The sequence below is a fragment of the Porites lutea genome, chromosome 9 (assembly GCF_958299795.1).
Source record: "Porites lutea chromosome 9, jaPorLute2.1, whole genome shotgun sequence".
Lineage (NCBI taxonomy): Eukaryota > Metazoa > Cnidaria > Anthozoa > Scleractinia > Poritidae > Porites > Porites lutea.
In genome coordinates this window covers 12,417,281-12,445,034 of record NC_133209.1, presented here as the reverse complement: position 1 = coordinate 12,445,034, position 27,754 = coordinate 12,417,281, and the positions used below count along the sequence as shown (strand labels likewise).

The 27,754-nt window shown below is 45.0% G+C and overlaps 2 protein-coding genes across 2 annotated transcripts; both read left to right on the top strand.

Annotated features, from left to right (window-relative positions):
• The first annotated feature begins 13,178 nt into the window (after positions 1–13,178).
• On the top strand, positions 13,179–13,811 carry LOC140948903 (uncharacterized). The gene has a single exon (XM_073398168.1). It carries the CDS (start codon positions 13,179–13,181, stop codon positions 13,809–13,811), a length of 633 nt encoding a protein of 210 aa, XP_073254269.1.
• A 790-nt stretch (positions 13,812–14,601) lies between these two features.
• Positions 14,602–15,102, top strand: LOC140948902 (uncharacterized). Its single transcript, XM_073398167.1, has one exon. It carries the CDS (start codon positions 14,602–14,604, stop codon positions 15,100–15,102), a length of 501 nt encoding a protein of 166 aa, XP_073254268.1.
• Positions 15,103–27,754: the final 12,652 nt, after the last annotated feature.

Genomic DNA, 27,754 nt, shown 5'->3' with positions numbered 1-27,754 from the left:
GGTGGTTGCTGAGAAATTTGGCAAAGAAATGGGAGGCTTAGACTCCGAAGCACTTGTCAACACCGTGGCTAACAGGCTAGCAAATGTGAACGTGAGAAACTTTTAGCTGGACAGAACGATGTTTGGGCCAAGGCACTCGTGGCCGTGCTGGATGACACAATAGCGGACGTGCAGAACGTGACACTTTCTTACACACTGGGTGATGTTGAGGCGGAAGCGCTTGTCTACACGCTGGCTGGCATACGATAAGGGGTGCAACCTCCCACCCAAAAAACCCAAAAAATCTATCTCTTTACACTAGAGTTATGGGTCTCCACTCCTAAGTTGTAGCTTATGCTTATAAGCTCTACTTACAGAATAACTGGGTTATACTACAACTATAAGTGTCCAACCTTGAGTGAAGGCTATGTTTGTTAGCTCTACCTACAGCATCACTGGGTTGCACCACACTTATAAGTGCGCCACCTTAAGTACAGCTGATATTTGTTAGCTCTACCGACAGAATCATTGGGTTACACTACACTTATGGGTGCGCCACCATAAGTACAACCTATGTTTGTTAGCTCTACCTAGAGAATCACTCGCTTACCCTACACTTATAAGTGCGCCACCTTAGCTCTACGTACAGAATCACATCACAATCAGCAAGAGACTAAGGTTATGGGTGCGTCACCTTAAGTGCAGCCTTTGTTCGTAAGCTCTACCTACTTAATCACTGGGTTTCACTACACTTATGGATTAGCCACTTTAAGTTAAGTTATTCTTGTTTGACACCCATAAGTGGAGCGTAAGCGAGTGATACTGTAAGCAGAGGTTACAAACATAAGCTGCACTTCACATAACGCACGCAGATGTGTAGTATAACCCACTTATCCTCTAGGTAAAGCTTACAAACAAAGATTACACTTAAGGTGGCGCTCCCATAAGTGTAGTCTAACCCGGTGACTCTGTAGGTCGACTGGTAACAAAAAGTGGATGCACTTAAGGTTAAACACCTATTATTGTTTTGTAACCCAGCGATTCTGTAGGTAAAGCTAACAAACATACATTGCACTTAAGGTTGGACACCCATAAGTGTAATGTAACTCATTGATTCTGGAGGTAGAGCTAAAAAGCAAAGGCAGCCCTGTAAGGAGGCGCCGTCAAAAGTGTGGTGTAAGCCTGTGTTTTTGAAAGTAGAGCTTACAAACAAAGGCTGCACTTAAGTTAGCAAAGCCATAAGTGAAGTATAACCCATTATATCTGTAGATAGAGCTGACAAAAATAGGCTATACTTAGGATTGGACACCCCTATGTGTAAGGTTACCGTGTTGATACGTAGGAAAGGCTTAAAACCTAGGCTTCACTTAAGGTGGCACATCCATAAGTGTAGTGTAATCCAGTGTTTTTGTAGGTAGAGCTTACAAACATAAGCTGCAATTAAAGTGCCCTACCCATAAGTCTCGGTTAAGTTAGTGATTCTCCAGGTAGAGATAAGAAACAAAGGCTGCACTTAAGTTCGCAAAGTCATAAGTGTAGTGTAACCCAGTTATTCTAAAGATAGAGCTGACAAAAAAAGGCTCTACTTAAGATCGCACACCCGTATGTGTACTGCAATCGTGTTGATACGTAGGTAGAGTTTAAAACCTATTTAAGCACATCCATAAGTGTAATCCAGTGTTTTTGCAAGAAGAGCTTACAAACATAAGCCGCAATTTAAGTTTCTACTTTAAGTTAGTGAATCTCAGGGTAGAGATAAAAAACACAGGCTGCACCTAAGGTTGGACACTCGGAAGTGTAGTTTAACTTTATAATTATTTGAGTAGAGCTAACAAACATAGGCTGCACTTAAGGTGGCGCACCCATTAGTGTAGTGTAAGGCACTGATCGTCTAGGTAGAGCTTACAAATATAGGCTGCACTTAACAAAGTACATCCATAAGTGTAAAAAATCCCAGTGATTCCGTGGGTAAATTGCTGACAAACATAGTCTGCACTTAAGGTTGGACACCCATAAGTGTAATGTAACCTATTTCTTCTGTAGCTAGGGCTTACAAAAAAAGGCTCCACTTAGCGTGGTGCATTAATAAGTGTAGTGTAACCAAGTGATTCTGTATTTAGAGTTAACAAACTTTGGTGGCAATTAAGCTTGGAAACCCAGAAGTGTAGTGTAAGCAAGCGATTCTGTAGGTAGAGGTTAATAATATACGCTGCACTTGAGGTTCGACACCCATAAGTGAAGTGTAACCAGAGCATACAAACATGGGCTGCACTTATGGTAGCGCACTGATAAGTGTGGTGTAACCCTTTGAATGCGTTGAGAAAACTTAGAAACATATATTGCTCCTAAACTTGGACACATAAAAGTGTATTGTAACTGAGTCATTCTGTAGCTTGAGATTATAAAGATAGGCCGCACCAAGGGTGGCGCTCCCAAAAGTTAAGTGTTACTTAGTGATTCTATAGGTAGACTTTACAAACATAGGCTCCACTTGAGCATGATTATAAACACTTAGAAGTTAAGTGTAAGGCAGTGATCCTATAAGTGGAGCTAATAAAGATAAGAGGCACATAAGCCTGGACAGCCAAAAGTCTAGTGTAACCAAGCGATTGTGTAGCAAGAGTTTACAAACATATGCTGCACTTAAGGTTGGACAGCCATAAGTAAAATATAAGTCAGTGATTCTGTAGGCAGAACTTAAAAACATAGGCTGCGCTTAATGAATGACACCGATAAGTGTAGTTAGCCCAGTGATTCTGTAGGTCGAATTTATAAACATAGGCTGAAGTTAAGGTGGCACAATCATAGGTGTAGTGTAAATCAGTGACTATTTAAATAGAGCTAACAAACGTAGGCTGATCTCAAGGTGGCGCACCCATAAGTTTAGTGATTCGTTAGGTAAAGCTCACAAACATAGGCTCCACTATATGTAGCACATCCATAGGTCTCGTGGAACTAAGTCATTCTGTAGGTAGAGCTAACAAACAGGAGCTGCAGGTAAGGGTGGAAATTTAATAAGTTTAGTCTAACCCATTGATTTTATAAGTAGAGATAAGAATCATAGGCTGTAATTACGGTGGCGCTCGCATACGTGTAGTATATTCCACCAATCCCCTAGGTAGAGCTGATATCATAGGCTGCACTTAAGGTGGCGCATACATAAATGTAGTGTAACCCAGTGATTCTGAAGATAGCTCTTACAAACATACGCTGCAATTAAGGTGAAACAGCTATAAGCGTGGTGTAACACAGTGATTTTGTAGGTAAGGCTCCACTTAAGGTTGGTTACGCATCAGTGTAGTCTACGCTAGTGATTTAATAGGCAGAGTTTACAAACGTAGCCCAAACTTAAGGTGGCGAACCCATAAGTGTAGTGTAACTCAGTAATTCTGTTATTAATGTTCACAAACATATGCTCCTTTTAAGGAGACGCCTCCATAAGTTTAGTGTAACGGAGCGATTCTGTAGGTAGAGGTGACAAACATACGCTGCGTTTGAGGTTGGACACCCATACTTGTAGTGTAACTTATGCCGTGTTTAGACTTGAGCGTGCTACCAAGGTATTAAAGTTAACTTACCTAGGTAAGGATTTTGCGTGTGTAAACGCCAACTGATACCCTGGTAAACAGCGCTGAAGACAATAGAAAGTTACTTAGGGCAAAAGTTCGGTTTACCCTGCGAGCAGGCATGGTTAAGGCCGGTTACCAAGGTTTGGATGACAGATACATCCGCTTGCGGTCGCACAGAATTTCACATCCTGTGGTGTCGGGATTTCGTCAGTCTCATTCGATCACGTTTTCGAGAGCAGGTTTTCGACCAGGTTTCCATGTTTGGTTTCGGTCTACGAAGAAGTTATGGCCAACAAAGAAAGACACAAATCATTAAGAAAGCGACCAACCCGAAAGGTAAAGTTAACACCATTGTATAGCTAATTTGTGGATACAAGTATTTCTTTCTTGTCGTAATTGTTGATCCTTGCATTGTTTCGCCAGGGAAGATGCATATTCTACGTTGCCGCCATTTTCCTATGCAAAAACAACCAGGACTACAAATTGCTTCTTCCACCATTCTTTAACCAATTTGGTTCCATTTTACAGAGTTTTGAACCAGAACTGGTTTCTCAGCCACGACCACGCACGTCTAACGCGCCTTGTCTTGCGAAGGGCAATTTGTAGCAGATTTAATCGCTTTCGTCTCGACCTGTTTAGGTGCTAAAAAAGTAAGAGCTCCTACAATCTCGATTCCTCGGTTTGCTGATCAAGAACAAGAAAATAAAACGCAAGGAATTCAAGAACCACAGATTCCCTTTTAAACGGGAGCATATAATGCGTGGATTAAGAATTTGTGGCCAGTTCGATTAGATTGTAATCGATGACAGATTTACCTTAGTTATTTGAGCCCGCATAAACACTGTACAAATGTACCAGGGTTTAGTCAGTTAATGTTTACCTTGATAAAGGTTTGAGTGTAAAGACATCATAAGTGATTCTGGAGGTAGTTTTTATGATAAGAGGGTGCAATTAAGGTAGCGCACCCATTAGTGTAGTGTAACACAGTGATGCTGTAGGTAAAGCTTACAACTATAGGCTGCACTTAAGGTGGCGCAGCCATACGTGTAGTGTAACCCAGTTATTTTGTAGGTATAGCTAACAAACATAGGCTGAGCTTTAGGTTGGACACCCAACTCAGTGATTCAATAATTTGACCTAAAAAAAATAGACTGCACTTAAGGTGCCGCAGCCATATGTATGGTGTAACCCAGTAATTTTGTATGTAGAGCTAACAAACATAAGCCCCACTGAAGGTTGGACACTTATAAGTGTAGTGATTATGTAGGTAGAGCTAACAAACATAGGCTGCATTTAAGGATTGACACCCATACTGGTAGTGAAACTTAGTAAAATCTGTAGGTAGCGTTTACAAACAGAGGCAGCACTTAAGGTTGCGCACTCATTAGTGTAGTGTAACATAGTAATATTGTAGCTACAGCATACAAACATAGGCTGCATTTAAGGTCGCGCACTCATAAGTTTATTGTAACCCTGTGTTTCTTAAGGAAGAGCTTAGAAACATAGGCTGTACTAAGAGGGGCATCCATAAGTGTAGTGTAACCTAGTTATACTTTAGGTTGAGCTTAGCAGAGGTAGAGGCCAAGACAGTGGTCGATACTCTCGCTGACAGACTAGCAGAGGCGGAAGTGGAGAAACTTGGGAACACACCGGATGATGTGGAAGACAAAGCAGAGGTCGACATTCTTTCTGAAACGCTAACAGAGGTGGAGGCTGAGGAACTTGTCCACACACTAACCTAAGTATTAAGCAAGATACTGGTCCACAGTCTTGCTGACACAGTAGCAGAGGTTAGGGCAAAGACACTTGGCAACACACCCGACGATCGAGAGGTCAAAGAATTGGTCGACACGCTGCCTGTAACGTTAGCAAAAGGGGAGGCCGAGAGCGTTGGCTACACATTGGGCGATGTTGAGGTCTTCACCCTGGCTAACGCAATAGCCAAGGTGGAAACCAAGAAATTTGGGGACTTAAAATGCGATGAAAGGGCCGAGACACTGGGAGACACGCTGGCTGAAAAACTAGCAGAAGATCAGATTGAGGTACTGGTCTACACACCCGCTGCCAATCTTTCAAAAGTAAAGACCCATACACTTGGCTACCAAGACATTGGGCTATGTGGAGGCCGAAGCAATGGTTAACAATATGGCTGATAAGCTAGCATACGTAGGGGCCGAAACTGTTGGTGACACACTGGGTAATGTGAAGGTTAATGCGCTGGTCCCCACTCTAGAAGGCACGCAAGAAATGCAAAGGGCAAGAAACTGACGACATTTCGCGCGGCAAAGGCGACACACTGGCCGATGTGGAGACCGAAGCACTGCTGAACGCACTGGCTGACACGATAACAGTTGTGGAGAGCCAGAACCTTTGGGAGAGACTAGGCGATAAGGACACCGACACTATGACTTGCGCTGGCTGACAAGGTAGCTGAGTTTGAATCCGGGACGCCTTGTGATACACTGTGTGATTGTGAAGTCCGTGCACTGGAGAACGCGATGCCTAAAAAACTAGAAATAGGTGGCACACGACACACTTGGAGACACACTGGGAGATGCGAAGCCCGAGACACTTGTCGACACACTCTAGCAGAAGTCGACGCCAAGACACCTTGCGAAACAATGGGCAAAGTAGAGGTCGAGGCACCCGTCGAAGTGCTGGGTGGCACGGAAGCCAAGGTGGAGTCAAATACTTGGTATACCAACGACATTTAGTGACCAACTCGGCGAAGTAAAGGGTTGCACACTTGTCAAGACGCTGAATACTTGCACGCAGAAGCTAAGGCCTTGACAGAAGGAGACGCACTGGGCACAGATGTAAAAACACTGCACTGATGTAAAAACCAAACACTGGCACGGTTGGTTACAAGGGCTATCACGATGCAAGAAGTTGAGAGGAAGACACATGGCAACACACCGGACGATTTGGAGACCGAAGCAGTCGTCAACACCCTGGATGACACGCTCGGCAGGCCGAGACAGCTGACGATACACAGGGCTTTTTGAAGACAGCCAAGGCACAGTTAGACACGTTGGCCCTCAGAGGTAGAAGACGTGACACAGACTGATGCAATTGTAGTCGCGCTAGCTGCAGAGCTAGCAAAGGAGGACGCCAAGGCATTGGTCGATACGGTGGCTAACACTCTCAAAAGTAAAGGCTGTCACAATTGGCGACACGTTGCGCAATGTGCAGGCACACTAAGCCATTTAAAAGCTAAGGTACTGGTGGACACGCTGGTTAACACGTTAATAGAGGTTGAAGCCAAGGCACTTTTAAACGCTCGGCGATGTGCCTTACGAGACACAGGAAGACACGCTAGCTGACACGCTAGCAAAAGTAGAGACCAAAAAACTTGGTGACACACTGGGCGATGTAAAATCCGAGGCACTAGTCAACACGCTTTCTTACACGGAAGCAGCGGTGATGACCAAGGCACCGGTCAAAACACACTAGGCGACAAAGAGGCCGAGTCAGTGCTCGACACACTGGCTGACATGCCAGAAAACGTGGAGAGTGAAACACTAAGCAAGAGACTGGGCGATGAAAAGACTAAGGCATTAGTCGACACACTGGCTGAAACGCTACCGAAAATGTAGGCCGCGACAGTTTGAGACACACTAGGCATTGTGGAGGTCTAAGAACTCTTTGGCACGCTGGCGAACGGTCTAGAAGAGGTGGATTCCAAAACACTTGGCGACAAACCAAGCGATCTGATCACCTAGGCACTGGTCGTCGCGCTACCTTACACGATGGGCGACGTGGAGCACGAGACAGTTGGTGAACGATGGGGGATGCAGAGTGACTGGTCGACACTCTAGCTGACAGTCTAGTAATGATGTATACCTTTACACTTAGCAACACACTGAACGATGTCGAGGCCTAGGTGTTGACGGTCGCGCTGGCCAACACGCTAGAAAAATTGAAGGCGGAGAAACATGTTGAGAAATTGGACGATTTGGAATCCGAGGCGCTAAACTACACACTACTAGAAAGAGTAGTGGCCTAGAGAATTTCGAGACACTGCTTAATGTGAAGGCGGACGCACTGGTCGACACGCTGGCCGAGGTATTAGCAGACGCAAAGGACAAGACACTGGTCGACACTCTGGCTGACACAGTAGCACAGCTGCAAGCTGGGACTAGAGACAGAGAGACTATGCTAAGAGGAGGGCAAAGCACTGGTGGAAACGTAGCCCAAAAAGGAGGCACTGCTCAAAAAGTTTTGTTGCCAGACACTTGACGTGACACTGGGCGATAAGCAGGGCAAGACAGTAGTCGACACGCTGGCTGCCAGGTAAGCGAAGGTGAAGGCCAATACACTTAGCGGCAGTGTGGGCGATGTGCACGCTGAGGCACTGGTCCTTAGCTGGATGAAACGCTTCCAGAGGAGAAGGCAAAGACAATTTTAACCCACTGGTTAATGTGAAGGTCTACACATTGGCGAACACGCATGACAACACGTAAGAAGGAGCTGCAGGCAAAGACACTTAGCGAGACACAATGCTAACTTGAGGGAGAAGCACTGGTCGACATGGTGGCAGACACACTCTCAGAGGTGAAGACCAAGAGTCTTTTTGACTGACTGGATGATGTACAGGCGAAGGTACTTTTCAACACGCATTCTAACAGGCTAGGAGAGTTGGAGGACAAAACTTACGGCAACAGAGTGCGAAATATGGAGGCCAAGGCACTAGTCCACACGCTGTTTAACACGACAGAGGAGGCTATTAGATGTAGAAACTAGTGAATCAGCAACACAGTAGGCGATGGGAAAGTCGAGACACTGATTGACAGTGGAGGAAGTTTCCAACACACTGGTCGACACTCTGGGTGACACGCTGGCAGATGTGGAGGCCAAGGCACTTTTTGACACTCTGGCGACACATTGAACGATGTGAAGCCCAAGCCACCGGTTGAAACGCTGCGCTTGCATTCAAGCAAGTTAACACTGTGATCGACAGGCTTGCTTAAAAACTAATAATGGACAAGGCCTGAATGTTGGCGACACACGATGCCATGTCGAAACTAGACTCTTGTCGACAATTTGGCTGAAAAGCCAGCAGAAGTAGAGGCCGAGACACTTAGTGACACGCTAGGCCATAAGAAGGCCGAGCGCCTGGTTGACACACTGTGAAATTACCAACGCAACACGCTACGTGACAAGGGCCAAAAAACGTCCCGACACACTGGTCGAAATGCTGGCTTACAGGCTAGCGGATGATGAGGCCCATACGCTTTCTCGCCCACTGAGAGATATTGAGGCCGCGGCACTGACACGGCCGCAGAAGTTAGCGACACACTGGTGGATGTGCAGCGCAGGGTACCACCAGTTCACACACCGGCTGCCACAATAACAAAGGTAAAAGCCAAGACACTTTTAAAACACTCGGTGATGTGGAGGCCAAGGGAAAGAGCGACACACTGGGCATTGTGAATGCCGAGACACAGAGCAAGCAGGAGTGCAAACTGAAACATTTGCAGACGCACTAGGCGCTGTGCGAGCCGAAGCACTGTTTGAGAACCTGGCTGACACGATTGCAGTAGTGAAGCGCGAGACACTTCGGAACACACTAAGCGACGTGGAGGCCGAGGCACTGCTTGACATGGTGGCTGACACGGTAGCAGTGGTGGAGAACGAGAAATATGGCAAAACACGAGGTGATGTAAAGGCCAAGGCACTGGTTGACACGCTTGCTGACACACGAGCGCAGCTTTAAGCTAAGACAGTTGGCGACACACATTAGAGTACTAAAGTGATGAAACTTCTAAAATCACCGGATTTGTCAGAATATTCCGAAAAAACATTGTCCAGGAAGCTTACTTACCGAAAAGTAAGCATTTTGAGGCAAATTGTCTCCGAGATGTTGGTTGGTTATACTTAGAAAACTCCAAACAGACTGTTTAAATTTTTTTTGGGACTACCCCAAAAAAAGTTTAGAGGGTTGATTGTTTAAGGATTATTTCTTGTGCCTTTTTTCTAAAAGAATTGTTTATAAGAGCAAACCGGAAGTGCATTTTTACCGGAAATTACTTTACGCGCGAGAAGATTGATTTACAGTTCCGAATAAAAGTCCCCGAATTTTGAGGAGTGGTTATGCCATAGAAGAAAAAATCTTGTGTGGATGTTTTATCTTTTTTTAAGGGATTTTTTCAATGGGAACTCTGAAAGTTTTTAGGAAGAGGACTGAGAAAATTTAGGAACCTAAGGAGAAACATTTCTGGTTCTTCGGAGCCGGATAAAGTGGATTGAAAGTTGGAATTTTTTAAAGGAAAACGGTCTTGGACGGGGATGATTTGTGTGGCGTGAGTTGACAGTAGTGTTGTTATTGTCAAAGGTGGGGAAACTTCGTGGATTTTACTAAGGAAATCGGTGGAAAAATGTCGGACAAAAAAGAAGATTCAGCCATGCCCGTATTATGAAAGTGGAAGCGGAAAAACGAAAATTAAAAGAGGCGATAACAAGACCGCTAAATGAGTTAGCGAGTCGGGTTGCTGGCGTCAGCGGCAACATTGAACTAAGAAGTTTTGAAGAAATTGAAGAAATTAAAGCTACTTTGGAGCGTTTGAAAAAGATTAAGGAAAAAACTTTTTAAATACTGGAAAAATTACGGACATGGTATCAGGACCTAAAAAACACTGAAATGTAAGTTAAAGTCCGGGATGAAGCAGTTGAATTAAACGAAAGAATTGAAGGTGAAGCTAGCGGCGCTCGTCGTGTCTTGCCTTCAGTAACACGGAACACACGGCCGGTAAGTCCACTATCTTACTTGAGTAACTCTTACACCAGTGTGCCGCAAAGGAAGGTTGATAGTGGGGTGAACAACCTAGAAAGAATTTACATTCCAATATTTAGCGGGAACAAAACTGAATTTCAGCACTGGAACGCAACATTTACGAGTTGCGTGAATGCAAATACAATGTCTGCTCAGTTTAAAATGTTGAGATTGGAGGCATGTTTAGCGGGCGAAGCTTTAGAGACAATTAAAGGTTTAGGATATTCTGAGGCTGCTTATGAGGCTGCTAAGTCGAGGTTGTTGAGAAAATACGGTGGAAATCGTAGGGAAATTCAGTGCCATGTAGAGGAATTAAAAAAACTGAAGCCAATCGCAGAAGAAAATTCAAAAGAATTGGAAAAATTTGCAGACATGTTGGAGAGGGCAGTGATCTATCTACAAGAGAACAATACAGCCGCAGATTTAGAAGCGGGAACTTTGTACACTATCATTCTTGAAAAACTGCCAGAGAAATTATTGTCTCAATACATTCGTTGGGTAAAAGAAAATAGAAGGGTCGAGTCTCTAATTACACTCAAAGATTGGAGTGCAGAAGAGGGTGAATATCAGATTCAAGCAACTGAAATTAAACAAGGTTTAAAATCAGGAAATTCAAGCGGCAAATTTCACAATAGAAGAAGTAAGTCTTGGAAGTAACCGAACTGATGACAAAAAGGGGGGAACATGCAAAGTATGTGGGGAAGACCGTGCTGTATGGAATTGCGATGTCTTTAAAAGTAGAAATATTCAGGAAAAATGGGCTACGGCGAAAAAACTAGGACTCTGTTATAGATGTTTGGGTGAGGATCATCTGGGAGGGGAGTGGCCAAGAAGTAGAGTGTGTAACATTGATGGTTGCAGGGACCGACACAACAAGTTGTTACATGGGAGTCGAAATGGAAACAACACTCAGTGTCGACCCGTAAGAACTCAGCCTCAAGAAACTCAGCCTCAAGGAACACGGCCTCAAGGAGCCCAGTTCTAGTCAACCCAGCTTCAGTTGGCCAGAACAATGCAAGGAAGAAGGGAAATCCAGTCAAACAGAGATGACAACATTCTGTCACAAGGAACTCGAGAACAAAATGTTGGGCTTAGCACGGAGCGGGATACTAACACCAATCCAACTTCGCTAAAAATACAGAAAACAGAAAAAGTGGCACTGCCAACTGTTTCAGCAATTTTGAAACATGGTAAGAAGAGAATTCTTGTCAATTGTTTCCTGGATGAGGGAAGTGACACTACATATGTTAATGAAGATGTATTTGAGGACCTCCGAGTCAAAGGGGAGAAAGAGTTGAAAACTGTGAACGTTGCTAATGATCAGGAAGTTCGTTTTCCATCCATGACATTTACTATTGGATTAGAGAGTGTTGACGGTAGTGTGGAAGCTAAGATTGTAGCACAGTCTTCTGAGAAAATCTGGGGTGGGATGAAAGCAGTTGACTGGGTTAGGATTAAGGGCAATTGGAATCATTTACAGGACATTCCATTCCCATAGCTTGCGAATCGGGGAAAGTTTGATCTGTTGCTCCGAACTGATAACTATCAATTGATGTACCGCAAGAGAGAAGTGATTGGTGGAGCCGAGGGGCCATGTGCACGACTTTGTCCTTTGGGGTGGACCGCAGTGGGGAGGATAAATATGGAGAACACAGGAGCAGATCACAACACCAGTTTGTGTCATACTTTTGGCATGCAACAGTTTGGAGAAGTGGCACCGACAGTGGAACAGTCAGATGATTTGAATGTGTTGTTGAAGAGATACTTAGACCTGAAAACCATGGGAATTACACCTCCTTAACCGGTTATGACTACTGATGCAACAGCAGCCTGGCATAAAGTGAGCACGGCAATCAAGTTCGAGAATGATCATTACGTAGTAGCTGTTCCTTGGGGGAATGAGCGACCAAGGCTTCCAAACAACAGGCCCTTAGCTCAGAAGCGCTTGAAGTCCACAGAGCGAAAAATTGGGAAAGAATCCAGAAATAGCAGAGTCCTATCAGAAAGTCATTAAAGAATATTTTTAGAAGAATTACATCCGCCGTGTGCCGCCAGATGAGCCGACACCCACTGAAGAATGGTTACTTACCCATTTTCCCGTTGTGCGTGCTGACACTACTACAACGAAAACGAGGATTGTATTTGATGCGTCAGCTAAGTTTCAAGGAAAGAGTTTGAACAGCGAAGCGTTACCGCGACCGAAACTGCAAGAAGACATGTTTAGCATTCTAGTCAGATTTCAAAAGGAACTGGTTGCACTAGTGGGAGACGTAAGTCAAATGTATCATCAGCTTGGCCTTACTCTTGAAGACAGGCCAGTACACAGGTTTCTATGGAGAAATATGATTCAGAGCAAGGAGCCAGAAGTTTACGAATTCTTGAGATATGTGTTCGGAGGGTGTTACTGTCCTCTTTGTGCGCAGTATGTGTGGCAGAAGCATGCTGATGATCACAGAGCAGAGTATCCTCTAGCAGCTGAAGCGATGAAGCACCGTTGTTATATGGATGACCTGATGCGTTCAGTGGAAACGGTGGAAACAGCAAAGGAGATGCGACGGCAGTTAACCGAGCTTGGAGATAAAGCAATATTTCACATTCGCAAAAGGATCTCTCAGAAGCCTGAAGTTATTATGGACATACCAGAAGCTGATCGAGCAACTAAAGGGGATCTCGAAAAAAAAGTATTTCCAGTGACGAAGACCTTGGTAGTCGAGTGGATTGTTTAGGAAGACAAGTTCTCATTTTCCTTTGTTTCCACCCCCATTCGAATTGGTATTAACAAAGAGGAACGTACTTAGAAAACGGCCTCGATTTATAACCCCTTTGGATTTCTGACAACCTTCGTAGTGCGAGCTAAAATGATGATGCAGAAAGCTTGGATTGAAGCTCTGGGATGGGATGAAGAATTGCCAGATCATTTTAAAATGGAATGGAAAAGATGGTTGGGGGAACTTGGTGAACTTGGTGCGGTCCGTGTTCTACGATGTCTGAAGGAAGACATGGAACTTCAAGATGTTACTATTCACACGTTCAGTGACGCGTTTGAGAAGGCTTATGCCGCAGCATCGTACATTCGCCATGAGTATGAAGATGGAACAGTTAGCACAAGATTAGTCGCAGCAGAGTCAAGGTTGGCGCCATTGAAGGCCATGAGCATTCCGCGGTTAGAACGTACGGGAGCACTAACTGGTCTCCCACTGACATTAAAGATATGTGCAACACTGGAGCTTCCTAGGAAGAAGGCCCTATTTTGGGTGGACAGCGTAAATGTCGGGTTTTGGGTCCAAGGTCAGAATCGAAATTTTAAACCTTTTGTATCCCACCGGGTTGGGGAAATTCATGACGAGAGCAGTCCAGACCAATCACGGTACGTTCCAACGAAACTCAACCTTGCGGATCTAGGAACTCGAAGAGCTTCAGTTCAGGCGCTAGTTAAGGATGACTGCTGGTGGTATGGACCCCAGTTTCTAAAACGTAGAGATGATCAGTGACCAGAGAAGAAATTTGGAAAAGCCCCAGAAGCTTACAAAGAAATTATAATTAGAGAAACGAGAAGAGTTCGTGGAAAAGGAGCTAAGCATGAATGCACAGAGCTATTAGGTGGAAACAGTCAAACCAAAGAGCACACCAGACCCAATGGAGTATTCAAAATGGTACAGAACCAAGCCAAAAGGAAAGCTAGAGATCGAAATGTCTTTGGTGCGGGACTGGTTGGATTAATCGATTCTTAACAAATGTCAAAAAGGCTTAAAACCATCGAGAAAGTGGGGAGTTGAACCCAAAGGAACTTAATCAAGCAGAAGAGCAAATCATTAGGGCGGCTCAGCAAAAGGGCTTTCCTGACGAGATAAGAGCACTTGAAAACAACGTGCCTCTCCCTAGTAAGAGTACCTTACTAAAGATTACACCAAAAATCTGTGGGGGAGTCTTTCGATCAAACGCGCGACTGCGATATTCATATCATTTGCCAGAAGAGACGAAGTTTCCAATCATCCTTCCAAAGAATCACATCGTTACCAAGTTAATCGTGAAGTATCACCATGAGAGGTAAGGTCACGAGAAGGGAGCGAACTTTACATTAAACTATTTACGAGAGAAGTACTTTGTGATTCAAGGACGACAACAAGTGAAGAAATGTATCAAGGAATGTGCGGAATGTAACCGACGATTCAGGGGCTTTCCAGCCCGACAACAAATGGCACCATTACCTAGATTTCCATTATAGATGACTCAGAAACCATTTGCAAATTGTGTGACAGTTTTCCAGAACCATTCTACACGATGCAAGGACGAGGTAGACCACGAGTGAAGCGCTACGCTCGTAGATTTGTGTGTTTAAAGACACACTGTCATTTAGAAATGGCTGCTTCCCTGGAGACAGATGCTTTCTTAAATGCGCTGACGCGTATGGTGGCTAGAGAAGGGTGGCCTAAGTTGATGCTCAGTGACAATGGAAGTACTTACGTCGGAGCAGCAAGAGAAATCAAGGAGTTAGTGGATAGTATTTACCAAGACAAAATTGAAAGGCTTACTTCCAACCAAGGAATTGAGTGCCAGTTTAACCCACCGGAAGCGCCACACTTTGGCGGTGTCTTCGAAACAATGATCAAGTCAGCCAACAGGGCAATTTATGTAATTTTGAACGAAGCTGATGTCAGTAATGAACAATTACAAACCGTGCTTACTGGAGCCAAAAGTTTGTTAAATTCGAGGCTTTTAACTACAGTTAGTGGAGATGTCAATGACGAGTCTGTGCTGACCCTAAACCATTTTCTTAACTAATTTCTTAATTGGCCAAAAGGGTGGTCATCTAGCCCAAGACACAGTCGATACGACGGCAGTCAGTGTGCGTAGACGATGGAGACGAATGCAGGAACTGATTCGTAGAGTATGGAGTCGTTGGATGAGAGAGTATTTGCCAAGTATTCGATCCCGGCAAAAGTAGCCTGCGAAAACATTCGTTTCTCCTGGCTCTTCGTCGATGGGAACGTTAGACGCTTCGCGCGGAGGAATGTCTGCGACTCAGCGACAGAAATTCCATACGGATGACAAAAAATATGTCCAGAATCCGGTCAGAAGCCCTGATTAGTCAACGGAGTCGTTACATTGTTTTAGCTATTGTTTACGAATGACAGACAAAAGACAAAAGGCAACAATGGTCAAATGTAAACGCAATAAATCTCTAACAAAACAGTCAATATCTCTCGAATATAGTCTTTTCTAGAACCAGCATTTGAGTTTTGCTGGAGCTCGTTCGCAGATGAACACAACACTCTACAAAAATCGACCAGGAGAAACCTAAAATTGAATAAATTTACATCTGGAACCCCACGACTACCGAATTTATTAAGTAAACATTGATTTGCGTCATCAGTATGGAATTTCTGTCGCTGAGTCGCAGACGTTTCTCCGCGCGAAACGTCCCCAGCGGCGAAGAGCGAAGAGAAACGGATGTTTTCGCAGGCTACGGCAAAAGTGGTTCCAACCTTCAAAAAATCTAACAGTGGGGGACGTAGTGTTGGTAATTGATCCGGAAGCAAGAAGACGGGATTGGAAGCTTGGACGAATAGAGGCAGTGCATCCTGGTAAAGATATACTAGTACGAGTCGTAGACGTTGGAGCAAAAGGAGGGGTGAAACGAAGACCAATTTCCAGAATTTCACAGTTGGAATTTGAAGATTACTAAGTGACCGGACGGAACAATGAACTAACGACAATGAGGGACAAAAGTGTTCACACACTTCCGTAAAATGGCCCCTTTTTGAATAGTGGATATATTTATCCCCTTCCCCGGTCTACCCCAACGCCTTCCCTCCAAAATCAATGTTGAATTTTAGACCCTCAAGTCTTTTTTTTACTTCAGACAACATTGATTCGGGAGGTCGGGGCATTTACGGCGTTTTAAAGGAATGAAATAATAAATGAATTAAATGTTTCCTAAAAGTACCCGTTTTAAACAAGTGCGTCAACTACTTTTGTCCCTGATTGTCTGAAATATGTATCTGTGTTTTCCGGCTAGATTTTTGACGCTGCTGAATTTTTGTTTGATGACGTTACTCTATGGGCCAAATTGTTTGTTGTTAAACATCAATTTAAAAAGTTTCGTCATGATTTGTAGTATACGTATAGTAAAATGTACGAAGCGTATGTCTTTACTTAATCTTGTACTCCCGCAAGCGTTCCTGATACCCTGTTGGGTCAAGACGAAATGATTTGTGTTGTGATCAATGCCGTTGCTGCGGATGTAATATTTTCACAAGTATTACCAATAGTGGAAAAAGGATGGAAACATTAAGGTACAATGGGAATGGTTCTCGTAAGTGGTTAACTTAAGCTAACAAAGTACTGCAGAGTAACAGAGGGAAGATGCATTATTTTTGACACTGACCTATGCCATTAGTGAAAATACGTGAACAATATACAGGTTATGAACCTCATAAATGATGGCCCAGCCGTTTGTGCTATGCCCTATTAATAGATGTGTTTTTCTATTTTTTTGAGACCTTTTCAAACCTAACTGATACAAACTTTTAGCGTAGGTAGGCGTCGAACAGGTTATACCAGGTTAGGCATGTACTTTAGCAATGATTTTACATGACCGCCTGCCATTTATTCAGAAGTATGATTGTTTATTGATGCTGGACGGACAACTATTTCATTTCCCAGCTCGTAAATTACAGAATGCCAAAGAAATTGTTTTCAATATAGATACACCAGTTTGTATCATCGCCAAAACAGCAATTACTTTGGCCCAGAAGTTCACTTCATGACAAGCAAAGCGGGATAACACGTGATTGATGACGGCCGTGCGCTGGAAAATTTTCCTTTTCTAGGCGCTCATTCCTCACAGAAGGCAAAAGAAGATTCCGCTATGTTGAAAGTGCTTCGCAATACGTATTCTTGGCGAGAAAAATTCCAGCGATGTGGTGCAAATAAGGAGTTTCAACGGTTAACCACGAGAATACATATCGACATTACGAGGTCATAACAGACTAATGTTACTTTCCGTTTGCCGAAACGTGGTTAACCGTTGTAACACGAAGGAAGCAGTGTTTTCCTCAGTTTGAGCGGTCGTTTTCTTTGAGATTTAAATACCAGTTCACGATCCAAAGCTCTCTTTTCATTTTCTCTGCCCACGATAGGAAAAAACACAGGGTTTCGCTTGAGAAATGCAGTCGAAGTACACAGACATATGCGCTTATGTCACGCTATTTGCGTTGCGTTATCATGTCACGCAGGGTGTCACGAGGTGGGATTGAGAGTGATTGTTTTCGTGTACACTAGCAATGTTTGCTACGCTGTCCTTAATTTTTATTGAATTGGCCATTAAGTTACGTTCACTTTCCGTTGTTTCGATATTGAACGCAGTGACGGCCGCTCCTCACTAACGCTCCATATTTCCGTGGCCGGCCAGTGACTATCCCCACTACGTGTCAATCCTTACCTTATCCGTGATTGTTTGGGCCTTAACAATCGGACAAAGAGAAGAACGAGAAATATTCACTTTATTAAAAATATTTTCAGTACGCACCCCCTTGAAATTCATCAAAAGTTGTACAAAGGAGCGAGTTTCAGGGTCAGTTTTTAGCTTGTAAACCATATGGACGTTAATTCTGGATATCGCAGCCCTTTTATTACGTTATTCATTAATTCGAATTGGCCCTATAATTCGGTCGTGAATAAGTCTATGTCACCCCCACCACCAATAACATAATTATGTCATTGATTCATTTAATTTCAGTTAAAGTCAGTGTCATACACGGCTCAACTTGTGTGCAGTAGCACAATTTTGAATTCAGACAATGAGGGACACAACTGCTTACACACTTCCGTAAAATGGCCCTTTTTTGCATAGTGGATATACTTATCCCCTTCCCCCGTCTACCCCAACCCCTTCCCCCCAAAATCAACGTTGAATTTTGGACCTTCAAGTCTTTTTTCTTCTTCAGACAACATTGATTCGGGGGTTCGGAGCATTTACGGCGTTTAAAAGGAATGAAATAATAAATGAATTAAAGGTTTGTCAAAAGTACCCGTTTTAAACAAGTGTGTCAACTACTTTTGTCCCTGATTGTAGCTATAGTCGTAAAGATTTCCATCATGAACACTTGTAGCGACAGTTGAACAGTTCATGATTTGTTAAGTCAGAGAATTTTAAGCCTAAATCTGACAGATTTTAACATTTGACATTTGAACATTTGAATTTTAGCATTTGAACAGTTATTGGAACATTTGAACAACTTGCGTTATGTTTGTAAAAGAGATCGATTGAAGTCTTGGACGAACAAAAAACCGAGTGAAAAAGAGGTCAAAATGCTGATGGACACTCTGGGTAGCAGAGGTTCAGGAGACACACTTAGTAAAACATTGGGCAGTATGTAGGCCAAAGTTGTAGTCGATACGCCTGCTGACACGGTAGCAAAAATGGCGGCCGCAGAAGTTAGCGACACAATGGTGGATGTGCAGCGCAAGGTACCACCAGTTCCGGACCAGGTGCCACAATAACAAAGGCAAAAGCCAAGACACTTTCAAAACACTCGGCGATGTGGAGGCCAAGGGAAAGAGCGACACACTGGGCATTGGGGATGCCGAGACACAGAGCAAGCAGGAGTGCAAACCGAAACAATCGCAGACGCATTAGGCGCTGCGCGAGCCGAGGCACTGCTCGAGAAACTGGCTGACACGAATGCAGTATTGGAGAGCGAGACACTTCGGAACACACTAAGCGACGTGGAGGCTGAGGCACTGCTTAAATAGTGGCTGAGACGGTAGCAGTGGTGGAGAACGAGAAAGATAACAAAACACAAAGTGATGTCCAGGCCAACGAAATGGTTGAAACGCTCGCTGACACACGAGCTCAGCTTTAAGCTAAGACAGTTGGCGACACACATTAGAGTACTAAAGTGATGAAACTTCTAAAATCACCGGATTTGTCAGAATATTCTAAAAAAACAATGAGCAGGACGCTTATTTACCGAAAAGTAAGCATTTTGAGTCAAATTGTCTCCGAGATGTTAGCTAGATATAATCAGAAAATTCCACACAGACTGTTTTAAGTTTTTTTGGATCTACCCCAAAAAAGATTAAAAGGGTTTGTTTGGATCTTTCTAAACATTACTGTGCCACGATATGAGACACAATATGCCCGGAAATGCTCATTTTTGGCAAGTAAGCCTTTTAAACATTGTTCGTTCAAAATATCCTGAAAAATCCCTGGATTATAGAAATTTTATTTTAGACTTTAATACTCAAAGAGAAGTGGAGGACAAAGGATTGGTTGACACGCTGACCAACACGCTAGCCACAGTAAAGGAAAAGACACGTGCAAACACAAGCTGACACACTAGCAGAGCTTGAGCCCAAGACAGTTGGCTAGACTCGATAAGAAGTGGAAGCTGAAGGAAACTGCTTGAAACACTGGCCAAGAGGCTTGGAAAGGTAAAATGCTTTGACTGTTTGCGACACACTGGGCGATGTATAGGCCAACGTACGGATTGACACGCCGGCACACAGCCTTGCAGAGGTAGAGGCCCAGATTTCTAGAGACAGACTTCGCGATGTAGCTACAGAGGCACTTATGAACACGCTGGTTACAAGCCTAGAAAAAGTGGATGTCAAGACACTTATCGACACTGAACAAAGTGGAAACTGTGGCACTGTACAACACGCTGGCTTACACCGTAGCGGAGGTGGAGGCTGAGAAACGTGGAGAGACACTGGTCGATGTAAAGGCCAAGGCAATTGTTAAGACGCTCGTTCACACGATAGTAGAGGTGGAGGCTAAGACACTTGAGGACACACTGCTCAAAGAGGAGGGCAAGGCACTGGTCTTCGTCCTGGCTGACACGTTTGCCGAGGCTGACCCAAAACACTAGGTGACATAATGGCCAGGACACTGCTGGATACGCTGGTTCACTCACTAGCAAAGCTGCAGGCCAAGACAATTTGCGAAACACTAAGCGACGTGGAGGGAGAAGCACCGCTTCACACGCTAGCAGATATTGAGACAAAGAGATTAAACGAAACACTGGGCGATGTGAGGGTGGAGGCACTGGTCAACCCGCTCCCTAACGGGCTAGCAGAGGTGGAGGCTAAAGCACATGGCGACACACTGGACGAAGTGGAGGCTAAGGCGCTGGTCGACAAGCTGGCTGACACGGTAGTAGACATGGATGGGAGACATTTATCGACACACTGAGCGATGTACTGGCCCAGATACAGTTCGGCACTTAGGCTAACAGAGTATTACAGGTGGGGGTGGTCACACTAGGAACAAAACCGGGTGATGTGGAAAACGAAGCGCTGGTTCACATGCTTGAACACGCTAGTGGAGATGGAGCCCGAGACGTTTGATGACAAAATAAGATATGCGGAGACCTAGGTACTGGTTAACACGCAGGCTGAAACACAAGCGTTGGGAAAGGCCGTAACATTTCGTAACACAGGAAGTAATGTAAAGGCCGACGCACAAGGTAACACACTACCTGAGACGCTATAACATGTAGAGAAGAGACAAACGGCGAAACACGAGGCTATGAGATAACCGAGTTAAAGTTCATCTTTTTAGAGGCCGACGCAGTGGTCGACTCGATGGTCGACACTCTAGCAGTTTTGCAGGCCTAGAAACTACTCGACACGGTAGCTTACATACTAGCAAAGGTAAAGGCCGAAACACTCGTCGAAACACTAAGCGATATACAGACCAAGATACTGGTTGACACTTTTGCTGAAACAGTAGCAGAGGCGGACGTGGAGAAACTAGGCAACAGAGCGGGAGAAGTGGAGAGCGAAGCAGTGGTCAAGATGTACGATGACAGGCTTGCATGTTTAGGCAGAGAGAATGGACGATACCCTGGGCACTTTATAGTGTAAGGCTTTGTTGGGCAATCTGTTAACACACAACAATGTGGAAAAAAAGACACTTACTGACAGACTAGGCGATCGTGAGGCCAAGGCACTAACCGTCGCACTGGCTGCCACTTCAACCGAAGTAAGGGCCTAGACATTTGCTGACACAAAGACGGGACAGAGCTACACACGCTGGCTGTCACGCTATTAGAGGTTGCTGCTACAACTTTTGCAATATACTAAGCGATGTCAAGGCTAATAGAAGGGTCAATGATTTGCGGAAGGCTAGAGGGGCTAAAGTCGGAGGCACTTGGCGACAAACTTGGATAGAGCGACACTGTAGCTGACGTGCTAGGAAACCTGGAGGACGAGACACTTGGCGCTTGACTGGGTGATGTCAGAGCCAAGGCACTGGTCACCGTTTTGGCTGACGCGCAATCCCACGTTGGGAACGAGAAACTTGGTCATCAGTTGGCAATGAAAAGGCCGATGCACTATTTTACACATTAGCTCGTACGCAATAAAGGGTGCAGGCGAAGAACGTTAATGAAGCTCTAAATTATGTGGAGGACGAGACACTGGACTTCACGCTGGCTGCCTTGTAGCAGGTGTTAATCTCGAAACACTTTTAGACACACTAACAACTTAAAGGCCCAGGCACTTGTCTAAAGGCTGGTTGAAAGACTAATGGTTTTGGCTCCGAGACACTTGGTGACACACGGAGCGATGTAGAGGCTTAGGTACTGGTCGACTTTTGGGCTATGGGGGTAGCCAGAATGTAGCTTGAGACACATAGAGAGACACATTGCGATGTGCAGGCCAAGGCACTAATGCAGACGGTTAGTTACACGCTAGCCAAGGCGGAGGCTAACACACTTAGCGACACTTTGTGATATGTGGAGAAACTGATTCATAGCTACCTTACACGCCGGCTAACACGACTGAAGATGAGGAGCCCAAGACACAATCGGCGAAGACAAGGGCAAGGCGCTGTTGAAAACCCTAGTTAAAACAATACAAGTGATGAAGGTCGAGGTATTTGACAATACACTAAGCGATGAGAAGGCCGACACAATCCTACAAATGCCGGCTTAAATGCTAGCAGAGGAGAGGGCCGGGAAGCTTTGCAACACACTAAGCGACGTTGAGTCCCAGGCATTGCTCCGCGCAATCGCTGACAGGCTATTAGAGGTGTAGGAAATTACACTTGGCGACAAAGTAGGCGATACGAAAAACAAGGCACAGGTCGTCGAGTGGAAGTCAAGACACTTGGTAACATATTGGGCGATTTGCATACCAGGGCCTTAGTCAAAACTCTGGCTGACAGGTTGAGAGAGGTAAGGACTGAGACTTTTGGCGACACTCTTGAAGATGTAATGAACGAGGCACCCCCTCAAAGGCCGGATCAGACGCTAGCAAAAGTAACAAACATGACACTTGGCCACACTTGGCGATGCAAAGACCGAGACAGTGGTCGACATGCTGGTCGACACGCTAGATAAAAAACTGGTCAACACGCTGGATGAAACGATGATGACACACTAGGCAATGTGGTCGACGACGTACTACTGGACACACTAGCTGACACGCTAGCAGGAGTGGAGGCCGAGACATTTTGTAACACATTGGTCGCTATGGAGGCATATACACTGGTCGGGACGCTGCCTGAATACGAATTAAAAAGAAGAGGCGGAGACACTGGCGTAGAGATTGGAAAATGTGGACGCCACGGCATTGGTCGAGACGTTTCGCTGCCAAACACAGGGCGTTACAGTAAGCGATGTGGAGGGCAAGACACTGGTCGACACACTGGGTGACACGCTAGTAAAGGTGAAGGCCATCGCACTCGGCAACAAAGTGGGCGACATCGAAGCCTAGGCACTAGACTACACGCTTCCTGACAAGCTAACAGAGGTAAAGGTCCAAACACTTGGCGAGAAACTCAGCGATGTGTAGGCTAAAGCACTGCGACACACTGGCTGACACGCTAGAAAAAGTGGTGAGGAAGATACTTTACAACAGACTCGGCGATATAGGGACTAATGCATTAGTTGATGCGGTGTTTGACGCGTACCGGAATGGAAGGCAAGAAAATTGGTCACACTCTGTATGATGTGTAAGCTGGAGCCTTGGCCCAAACGCTGGCTGCCACGCTAGAAGTTTTTCTTTCTGATACAGTTAACGACACAATAAGCGATGTTTTGGTCGGAACATTGGTGGATAAAGTAGGTGACAGACTAAAAGAAGTGGAATCCGAGACACTTGGCAACAAACTTGGAAATCTGAAGGTCTACTATCTCTTCGTCAGGCTTGCTGACACTATAGTGGAGATGAAGGCCGAAAAACTTGGCGACACACTGGCCGATGGCAAGGCCGAGGCACTGGAACAAACGCTGGTTGCTACGCTAAAATAGGTGGTGACTTATACAGTTACAATATACTAAGTGATGTCAAGGCCGAAACAATAATCGATAACCTGCTGACAGCTAGAACAGCTGAAGTCCGAGACACTTGGTGACAAACCGGGATATATATAAGGGCCCAGGCACTGATCGTCGAGCTGGCTGACACGGTAACCAACGTGGGGGCCGATACATTTTAAAACACAAACCGGGATGCAGAGGCCACGGTACTAGTCGACACTCTTGGAGAAGTGAAGTCTAAGACAGTTGGTGATACACTGGTCGATTTATAGGACGAAGCCCAGACGGTTGGCAATACACCTAGCAGTGTAGAGGCCGACGAACCTCTGTATATACTAGTTGACACGGTAGAAGAGGTAGGAGAGCGAGACAGTTCGCGAAAACCTGTGCGTTGTTAACATTTAGGCACAAGTCCTCGCCCTGGTTGATAAGGTAGCCGAGGTGGATGCCGGGACACATAGCGAGACGTTAGCGAACGTGGAGGCCGACCTACCGCCCAGTGATTTCTCAAACCTCTGGGCGATGTGGAGGCCGAGGAACTCGTGAAGCCGAGATACTAGCTAACACATCTAGCGATATGGTAGCGGAAGCACTAGTACAACGCCAAAAGACCTTTGACTCGGTGGCCAAAGTGTAGGCCTAGACTATCGTCCACCCGTTGGCTGAATCGCTGTTTGGAGGGGAGGCCGAAACACTTGGAGAGAGATTTGACGATGCGGAGGTTAAAGGAATTGTTGAAGCGTTTTGGCGCCGGATACTTGGCGTAACACTGGTCGATGTGCAGGTCAAAGTAGTGGTCGACACACTGGCTGATACGCCAGCAAAGATGGAAGCCAAGACGCTTAGCGACACGCTGGACTACGTGGAAAAGGAGGCACTTGTCGGCTTGCTGCCTAAAACGGTAGCAAAAACAAAAAGCAATACACTTCGCCAGAGTTTGGAAGAAGTGGAGGCTAAGGCACTGGTCGAAAAGCTTGTTTATCAGACTAAGCATTGTAGAGACCTTCGCATTGGTCGTCGTGTTGGTTGGCACGCTAGCTGAGGTGAAATCTGACAAACTTGGTGACCCACTGGTTTATGTGCAGGCGGGAGTGCCAGTCCCAAAGCAGGCTGCCACGCTAGAAGTGGTTGTTGCTGAGACAGTTAATGACACACTAAGGCAAGTCGATCCCGGAACAATCATCGACAATTTGGCTAAACGAGCCACACAATGGGCGACGCAGAAGGCCTAAAACTTTTCGACGTCCTGGCTAAAACGTTAGCAGAGTTAGAGGCCTAGATAGCTGGCGACACTTCGTTCAATGTACAGGCCAGCGCACTGCTGGACACACTAGCTAACACGCAAGAAGATGTGGAGAGCGAGACACTTGGCGAAAGTTCGTGCGATGTTAAGACTTAGACACATTCGTTGCGCAGATTGACAAGGTAGTCGAGGTGGAAGGCCAAGACACATAGCTAGACATTTGACAATATGCAGGCCAAGGCAAGAAGCGACACGCTAGTTAACATGCCCGCAAAAGCTTAAGACCCAAACATGTCGTGAATCTGTGGGCGACGTGAGACGTTGGGAAGTGTCGTCAGGATGACTGACACTTTTGACAAGCTTTAATCAAGAGACAGTGGGTGACACATTGGGATGGGGAGTATGAAAGCCGAGGAACTGGCTCACACGCTGGCAACCACGCAAGCAGATTCGAAGCCCAAGACTCCTGAAAACATACTCCTTAATGTAGAGGCAACGTTGTCAACACACTAAGGAATGTGGATGCCTATGCACTGGTCGTCGCGCTCACTGACAAGCCAACCGAAGTAGATGTCAAGAAACTTGGTGACAACCTGAGCAATTTGGAGGCCGAGTCGCCTGAAAACACAATGGCTGGCGCACTATCAGAGGTGAGAGGCCAAAGCAGTGGTCGCCGACACGCTGAAAGGCACGGTCGCTAGTGCAGGCAGAGAAACATGACGATGGTCTGGGCAATTTGAAGGCCGAGGCAATGTTGGCGTTGCCGATTGACACGCTCGCAGAGGTGGAGAACGAGAGACTAGCCGATCGACAAGGCGATCTGGAAGCTGAAGAACTGCTTGTCGAGTTTGCTGCCACGGTAGCCGACATGGAAGACAAGACATTTTGTAACACAATAGGCGATGCGAAGGTCAAGACACTGTTCTAAACTCTGGCCTCACAGCCAGAGGCACTGAACTATACGCTAGTTGGTACTGTAGCGAATGTAACGGCTTATACTACTAGCAAAAAATTTCGCGATGTGGAGTCCGAGGCATAGGTCGAAACGCTGAACTTTCATTCACTTAGCGTCATACTGGGCAGTGTGTAGGTTAACAACTGGTCAAAATTCTTGCAAAGAGTCTATAAGAGCAAGAGCATGAGACAGTTGACAACACAGTAACCCATTTAAAGGCCGAAAGACAACATTGCTAAAAGATTAGTACACGTGGAGGCCGAGACACTTATCGATGAACTGGACAATCTAGATACCTAAGCACAGGTCGTCACGCTGCAGACATGAAGCCAAGATGGAGAACGAGCCACCTCGTTACACAAAGGAACAAGTGGAGGCAAAGGAGCCGAAGATGCCGAAGCACTTGTCAACACGGTGGCTAACAGGCTAGCAAATGTTAACGGGGAGAAACTTTTAGCCAGGTTGAGCGATCTTAGAGCCAAGACACTGGTAACCGGCTGGCTGACAAAATAACGGACGTGCAGAACGAGACACTTTGTCACAAAATGTGTGATGTTGAAGCAGAAGCGCTTGTCTACACTCTGGCTGGCATACAAAAAGAGGTGCAAGCCAAAAAATTTATTTCTTTACACCGGAGTTATGGGTGTCCAACCCTAAGTGTAGCCTATGCTGGTAAGCTCTACTTACAGAATAACTGGGTTACACTACACCTATAGGTGTCAAATCTTGAGTGCAGCCTATGTTTGTTAGCTCTACCTACAGCATCACTGGGTTGCACTACACTTATTGGTGCGCCACCATAAGTACAGCCTATGTTTGTTACCTCTACCTAGAGAATCACATCACCATCAGCATTTGACTAAGGTTATGGGTGCGTCTCCTTAAGTGCAGCCTCTGTTCGTAGGTTCTTCCTACTGAATCACTGGGTTCCACTTAACTGATGGATTGGCCACCTTAAGTTATTCTGGTTTGACAGCCATAAGTGTAGTGTAACCGAGTGATTCTGTACTAAAAGCTGACAAAAATAGGCTGCACTTCAAATAAGTCACGCATAAGTGTACTATAACCCACTGATCCTGTAGGTAGAGCTTACAAACATAGGCTGCACTTAAGGTGGCGCTCCCATAAGTGTAATCTAACCGGGTGATTCTGTAGGTAGACTGGTAATAGACACAGGTTGAACTTAAAGTTGGACAACTATTATTGTTGTGTAACCCGGTGATTCTCTAGGTTAAGCTAACAAACATAGATTGCACTTAAGGTTGGACACCCAAAAGTGTAGTGTAACTTAGTCATTTTGTAGGCAAAGTTTACAAACATAGGCTGCACTAAAGGTGGCACACCCTTAAGTGTAATGTAACTCATTGATTCTAAACGTAGATTTAAAAAGCTTAAGTTGCACTTAAGAAGGCGCCCTCAAAAGTGTAGTGTAAACCAGTGATTCTGTAGGTAGAGCTTACAAACAAATTCTGCAATTAAGTTAGCACAGTCATAAGTGTAGTGTAATCCGGTGATTCTTTAGATAAAGCCTACAAAAATAAGCTATACTTACGATTGGACATCCGTATGTGTAGTTTAACCTTGTGATTATGTAGGTAGAGCTTAAAACCTAGGCTGGACTTAAGGTGGTACATCCATAAGTGTAGTGTAATCCAGTCTTTTTGGAGGTAGAGCTTACAAACATTAGCCGCACTTAAGGTGGCGTACCCATAAGTCAAGTTTAACTTATTGAATCTGTAGGTAGAGATAAAAAACACAGGCTGCACTTAAGGTTGGACACTCGGAAGTGTAGTCTAACTTAATAATTATTTAAGTAGAGCTTACAAACATAGGCTGCACTTAACAAAGTTCATGCATAATTGTAAAGAAACCCACTGATTCTGTAAGTAAACTGCTAACAAACATAAGCTGCACTTATAAATGGACACCCATTTGTGTAGTGTAACCCACTTATCCTTGAAGTAG